The 7,523-nt window shown below is 30.4% G+C and overlaps 1 protein-coding gene across 1 annotated transcript; it reads right to left on the bottom strand.

Moving 5' to 3' along the window:
* Positions 1-1,457: 1,457 nt before the first annotated feature.
* LOC133194421 (uncharacterized) lies at positions 1,458-6,600 on the bottom strand. The gene is made up of 4 exons (XM_061330381.1): positions 6,538-6,600; positions 4,892-4,970; positions 2,625-2,791; positions 1,458-1,882 (listed from the first exon to the last, which is right to left on the bottom strand). The coding sequence occupies exons 1-4, from the start codon at positions 6,596-6,598 to the stop codon at positions 1,746-1,748; spliced, it is 444 nt and encodes a 147-aa protein (XP_061186365.1). The 5' UTR covers positions 6,599-6,600; the 3' UTR covers positions 1,458-1,745.
* Positions 6,601-7,523: the final 923 nt, after the last annotated feature.

The following is a 7,523-nucleotide window of genomic DNA, read 5'->3' as shown; positions in this document are numbered from 1 at the left end:
AGTTTGTGTGACCTAATACGGACTCATCAAGGGTGTAAATTTGAAATCAATACTGGGAACGGTCACAAACTAACAGTATAAAATTTATCTCGCTAAACACCTTAACATTTTATTTTTTCGCTGTCAGTAACATATTGAAAAACTATGATTCAAATATCATTGAACATCATATAAAGTACGTACAGTACATTTCAACAAACAAACTGTTTGCTTTCCGCCATTTGTTTACATCAGATGCACATGGAACAGAATCTTGTGCCCGATTTTGATAGATACGCTGTTCGAGACAATGTATTAGAAACTTCAGAACGTCGTGTCATCGGTTTTCAATAATTTAAACACACGTAAATAATTTCAATTTTCCTTCAAAATTTAAGATTTCTTACACATTATTAACATCACATACACGTGAAGCAGAATTGTGCCCGATTTTAATACCTATACAGGGAAATTTTCGCAACCGTTTTATTTTCACCCCTTTCGCACTACCCACAGATGGGCTAATTTAAAACGGAGCGAATTCAAAGAAAACAGTATAATTTCTTAAACAGAAATGTGACTGGGCGAATTTAAAACGGGGCAAAATCGTTTGCAAGTGTGAAAGGGCGAATATAACCCTGTTTATTATATACCCAACTGTTTGTCACTCAGTTTTACTGTTGAATTCACACAATCACGTGACGGTGTGATCCGACGTTCCGGGTCACCACACTGTGGTTTTCTGAATCCATATCACCCCTCTCTGAAACTGATGACGTAGTACACAGATAAATGACGTTTTTATTCTCGCGCATCAGAAAGTTCCTTCACAAAATAGTTTGTTTAATGGATGAAAGTTATGTAATTGATCCAAAAAGTTTCTTTTTATTTTACCTTGCTAGTTGTAAAGGGGTATATAATAAATTTATCAATATAACAGTAACTTGATCCGAAGAGTCGTATCACGTCGAGTTGACAGGCGCGGATCATCAGATCAAACGAGACGCGAAGCGTCGAGTTTGATCTGATGATCTGCGCCTGTCAACGAGACGTGATACGGCTCTTCGGATCAAGTTACTGTTATAATAATATTATATATATATATATATATATATATATATATATATATATATATATATATATATATATATATATATATATATATATATATATATATATATATATATATACAGTAGATACATCATGTACGCTATTCGGAGACAGTGTATCAGAAACTTTCAGTACGTCGTGTAATCTGTTTAAATTTAAGTACACATAAATGATTTCAATTTTTCTTTGAATTATGAGATTTCTTACCCATGTAGGTGATAGATTTTTTAAGGAAGATTCAATGAAAATATTAAGAAATCTTTTCTTAAATAAAATAATCCATTTCACATTTCATTTTACTTTCAAACTTTATGGGTTTTTTTACTCTCCATAAACATGCCAACTCAAATTGAAAAAAAATACTAGCACAGGAAAATGAATAATATATTTACATCAGAATGAAAACTTTTTTTCCATTGCACCTCTTCGTCTTTCTCTCAAAAAAGTATATCAAGATAAGACCTGCCAAATCAGTATAATAATGATGATTCTGTTAATGAAATAAGTAAAATGCAGTAAATGCGTACAGATTTGTTATTCTATAAAAATATATACCGGACAATATAAAATGAATCATATGATTGAAATTACAGAAGTGTAATTGTGCAATACATGTACTTTGTTGATAGTCACACAGAACTCTTCAACTGTTTAGTTTATTTGTAAGGTGGAGGAGGTTGGTATCCAGTCTGGGGATCTTGCTGTTGTGGAGGATATGTATACTGTGGGTAGGAAGGCTGAGTCCCCGGGGGGTAACCAGCTGTGTTGACATAACCACCTCCATATTGCACACCTTGTAGATAAATAAAAAGAAACGTCAATAAATACGACTATTTTTTGGTTCTTTAAATTTTTGTTTTCTTTGATTTGTTGCTATTTGTGTGTTATTTCCCCTGCTATTTTCATTTGCAGGACATTATTATGAAACGATGCACTTCGTCAAATCTGAACAAAATTACATATGACGACAAGACAATAACGTAAATTCAATATGTCCGTGATTTTTAGGGAGAATGGTGTATTTTACATTGATATTTTAATTAAGAATTACCTAGTGCAAGTCTAGATTTGCTCCAATCCAATCTTAAGATATTACGTGCAGAATTAAAATATAAATGAAATACATGTAACTGAACTGAAAATTATTTTTGGACAGGTTTACGTCCCGTCGATTGTCATTGTTAAAATTGAACAAATTTTGCCCATTTCGTCCTCTAACAAATAATGGAATATACAAATAGATTGTGACTTCAGAAAAAAAAAATTCCATATAACCTATTTCCAAACTGTAATATTTTTGTCAGATTTTACAATATTTATAAATTAGTACATTTAAAAGCAAAAAATTAAATGTGACTATACTGGGGACAAACATATTCATATACTGTATATACATGTAGTTCTTTTGAAGAATTTTAAAAAACCTCTTCAGATGTTGTGTTCATTAACGACATGAACGATCTGGCTAAAAAATGATTCTTGAAATCTATAAGAAGAGTTAACCTATAAAGATTATGAGATATTCAGATTTATACCAGTTGTTGTGGAAACGACTGCTACATTGGTTCCAGCTGGTTGGAGTACTGTGCCACGTGCCGCCATACGGCGTGGTCTGATGCAGCAAAAGAAAACCAATAGTCCAATGAGAATTGCTATGCCAATTATTGTTCCAATCACCGCTCCCGCGATGGTACCACTAGACCTGATAAAAAAAAAATGAGATAACATGTTTCTGATATCGAACCTGTTTCTTCATACACAATCACAAAGATATACTGTATTATCTAAGAGACCTTAAAGAGCGAATAATATATATTTAGGAACATTTCCACCCAAGACTATATAATATAATATAATATAATATAATATAATATAATATAATATAATATAATATAATATAATATAATATAATATAATATAATATTATATTATATTATATTATATTGGACACCTTAACATTTTCCACCAATCAAAGGGTCATTTCTTTAATTATATTCAATGTTTCTCTTTCTTCCCAGGTGACACTGGATAATAAAGTTGTAATACCCCTTAATAAGAATATTTTAAAATCTTACTATATCTAACTAGTTTGCGACAGTAAATTATAGTTTTCGTTGTTTAATTATGCCTTGTGCTGTCTGTATATTATCAATAGCCAACTAATTTATATAGCGTATGCATATTATGCCGAAATAGTGCATGACAGTCAGAAATGTGTTAGCACTTTCGCTGGGGATCGATTTCACGATCGAACTCATGATCCCCAAAACGTCCGTCCCATCTGCAGTACTGATTACGGCAAAAACACGGATAAATTAAGGCATGTATATTCAGGTATATAGATGTAGTTTTTGTACATTTGACACAAAAAAAAAAAAAATAAATGAATATCATTTCTAAAAGACTGATATCATTGAAATGATATCCTGAATAAAAAATTCTGCAAGAAAGATTCGAATTAATCAATGATAAAAATTGCAACGTAACAAAACTGACACGTTACTAATTGTATACAATATTAGCATGTTCTAAGTAAGATTTTTTTTAATTTGAATTGTCTACGGATCTTTCCGGTTTCCCGATCATGACAAGGAGCACTCGGCGGGCGTGACCGGTCAGCAGGGGATGCTAACTCCTCCATGGCACTTTATCCCACATCTGATGTTTTAATTTGTCCTTGTTTGCTCTGCCCCTCATTTGTATTTTTTCTATGGACTTTGAGTCTGATTACTGTTCGTTATCTCCGTATTTGATACAGAAATATATCGGTTTGATCAATGTTCTTCGTAAGAAATTATGATATAGCTATTTGATATAATGCTTTATTAAAGAATGTTAAAAAGAAAATAGAATTTAAGTCTACAAACATGTTTTATATTGATTTTTTTTTTTTTTGTATGCATACACAACATTCAGCATTATATTTTTAATAGTGTTATTATTTGGATATACTATGCTGAAAGAGTAATTAACGATATTATTAAAGTATACTATAGTAAACTTTTAATTATAGCAAATCGAATAATCAATGTTCAATGGTATTCACTAAAGTAAATCAAAGTAGTTTTAAATGCAGTAAAAGAGTATAAAAGTTTTTTAATCATTCTAAGTAAAATTTTAAAATTTAAATCATGATAAGTAAAAGTATCAAAGTTTTGATCATGTTGAGTAAAATGTCCCATAGTTTATACTATACATGTAGTAAACTAGATTATCAAAATATGTATATTTATTCCTTACTAAACTCCGTTTTAGCTGAATGGAATATAATATTAGATTTCTTACTAGAGTAGGGTATAATGATTCAAAGTTTCGTATAATTTGCCAAAACAAATTCTTGCATCAAAGCTTAAAATATATTTAATCAAAGTAGGAAAGTCTTCTTTCATAGTTATTTAGAGTATCACACATTTTACTATAGTTTTTTATGTTCGATTGATTGTATTTACACCGTGTATACCTTTTCCACTTTAGTAAACTAAATTTTTGAATATATTTTTACTATTTTTGTTAGGGGCGAGCTTAAAATGTGTTCACCTTTCATAACAACCACTAGTCTTTTTAGCTAATGATCTCTTATTTTGAACAATAAAGCGTTCTTCCTGAAGATGATTTGAACAAGATTTGGTTAATGGTCTTTGAAGTTTTAGAGTATAATGAAAAGCATAACAAGGGTTTCTTACAAATGAGTAACCTTATCAAATAGTCTTGGGAATTCTAATTAAGATGCGTTTTTTTTTCAAATCATTAAACTTGACATGTGTTGATATATAGAATTCGGACATAGATATGACTTGCGTACAAATAGTATGCACAGTAGTAGACTTTGTAGCTCCCATAATAGTAGTTGTAATAATAACAAAGGCGGGCTTCCACAACATCTGAAAAAAAAATAAATAGAATTCAGTCATGCCTAATCACTGAAATAATCTTACATTATTATATGTCGATATTGCATACGAAGCAATGTTTTCTTTAGTGATTCACTTTTCAATATATACATAACTATACCCGAGTATATTGTCCATTGTGGATTGTAGAGATTAAAACTGTGAAGTAAATTCATTACTTTGTAGTAAGTTTGACAAGCAGGAAATGAGTTATTTTCATAAGCCGCTGCTCCGCCATAAATATAGGTCCTGCTAGATTTCAAACTCGGTTAACCAACTATCTTTAAAATTTGTAAAATTATGAGAAGGAAAAAAAATATGATCTTTTAAATTCCTAATATCTAAATATAAGACATTTCAGCCAATTGAAAATTTCAAAAATCACTTGTAAACTAGACAAAAATCCCTCCTTAAATAACATCGAACTTGAAAAGAGAGAGTCCTTTTCATTACGTAGAGTTTTATATATCATCTCAACGCACACTAAACATCACGCTCTCTTACCCAGGACAGTACATAACACAGGTACAAACAAGACAAGGGTTGTGCACATACTAAAGAGGTATTTCAACCATTAACTTGCTTTAGGTCTATGCTTTAATACAGAATCACGAATCCGAATTGAAATTCAGACGTGTAAATTTTCAAAAGAAAATTTAAATCTCATCTCTAGGCGCCCACAATGCATTACACATGAACGAAATTAAGACAAAATGAAGACGCAATATGAACTTGTAAGGGTTTTTCACTTTAATATTGAACTTTTGTGCAAGATGGCGAGCTACAAAAATACTTTCAGTTTTCAATTGTCTTGTTAGGTGTGTTTGGATACAATATTATTCTTCATCTAGTCAAGGCGCATTTAAAAGCCATATTGAAACACCTGTTTTTGTTCGTTTGATTACATTAATCTATAACAACTTGCAAAAATTCCTAAAAGACAGTCGTCTTCTAGGCCTGTAGTAAACGGGGACTGGATGTTGCAACTTCTTTTCTCGGAAAAGCAATTTTACTACTGATTTTTAAAAGAAATTTTCGTGCAAAGACCGGCAGCTTCCCGCCCTCTTAATGTTGCAGAGTGATCGAAAATAAAAAATTCCATTGAAAATAAGAGTGGGAAGATATTTTTAGTAGAGGTTCTTCCTTTTTTAATTTTTTTTTTTTTTTTTTTTTTTTTACCTTTTTTGGTCGTAACTTCTGTTTTCTTGTTTTTTAATTTTTTGATATTTTTCTCGTCAGAGCCTCTCCTCCTCGTATTGATCATAGCTATGTAGTATCATTCTGTTCAATACACCTGTTCCTTTTAAATTCTTTTAATAAGTTGCGAGTTTCGGAATAATTATATTTTACAATATTGTGGTTTTTAAACACAAAGAAGCCACACTCCCAAAAAGAGGGAATGCATATTGATGGTTCAAATCTATTACTTTCTAGATTTATTATAGGAAAACAACAGGTTTGACTTGATGAATTTTTACGAAATTTAAACGATTAAATTTTTTTTTTCATGGATTATCATTTATAACTTACAGAATGTGCCTTAGAAAAGTAGTATTACCCAAAAGTACAATGCTGGCAAACACACCAAGTAAACTCAGGTGGCAAGACGTGAACGCCATCTTTAATTTGGTAAGAGCGACAAACAGCGCATGACAGGGAACATGTTTAATAGATCGCTAATATTAGATATAAGGAAATGATACCATTTAAAGGTACGTGACCTAGTCTCTGTAAATCAACAATCCAACTAAATAAAATATCTTTTTAAGGAGGCTCATTACATCCACAGTTTATTTTAGATTTCATAACAGCACCACTTTTTATGAAGATTTCAAATATTCAAAAGGAGGTTATGATACAATAAATATCTTTAAAGATTTTTTTAATCTTCATTCTGATTTTGGTGAAATGTTTTATTTCAAGTTTTTGATTAATAGTATTGCAGAAATCTCAGTGTCAAGTGAAGGATATCATCTTCAGATATGTAAAATAAATATAACAACACTTCATTATAATATTCAATATTATTTTTAATAGAAAAAATAATTTTCTCCTAAAAAAGAATTAATGTGATTTTCTTCTTAATCTTTGCATGAATATTTTGGAAAATCAGTTATAAATAGACAAGAAATATATATTAATAAATAATAAGTGACAAATTGAATGAAAATGTTTTAAGGAAATGAAAATTCCAATTTATAAAATAATTGGAATAAAAAGTCCACTTGCAAGAGTTATCTTTCCTAAATACACCTGACTCAAAACACTCAGGAACGGTTGAACATATCAGATTTAGAATAAGCTAAAATTTCTAGAATAAATATACAATTTTCAAAGATATAAAGACAAGCACACAAACCAACAAAAGTACAGTTCTCTAAAAGTGCAAGTCAATTATAATTTATTTCAAAAATGTTGTAGATTTCAACTCGAATTTCCTCTATACATATATGTTGTCAGGGTAGAACTTGCTGCTTTCGCTATGACATTGTACACTACTTGGGTAGGAAAGATTTGACTGTCATTCTCTTTGGTCTCTACTTA

Source organism: Saccostrea echinata, unplaced genomic scaffold (genome assembly GCF_033153115.1).
Source record: "Saccostrea echinata isolate AGI-Se365-2 ecotype Australia unplaced genomic scaffold, CSIRO_AGI_Sech_v1 ptg000029l, whole genome shotgun sequence".
Taxonomy (NCBI): domain Eukaryota; kingdom Metazoa; phylum Mollusca; class Bivalvia; order Ostreida; family Ostreidae; genus Saccostrea; species Saccostrea echinata.
Note: the sequence above shows the minus strand (reverse complement) of the source record. Positions and strands in the feature narration are given on the sequence as shown.

Bases quoted from the DNA above. Each gene is read 5' to 3' on its own strand.
- LOC133194421 (XM_061330381.1), bottom strand. From the start codon at position 6,598: ATGGCGTTCACGTCTTGCCACCTGAGTTTACTTGGTGTGTTTGCCAGC. The intron at 4,971-6,537 runs GTAATACTACTT...TTTTTTTTTCAG, and splicing joins TGCCAGCATTGTACTTTTGG to ATGTTGTGGAAGCCCGCCTT. The intron at 2,792-4,891 runs GTACGCAAGTCA...TTTTTTTATCAG, and splicing joins TACTACTGTGCATACTATTT to GTCTAGTGGTACCATCGCGG.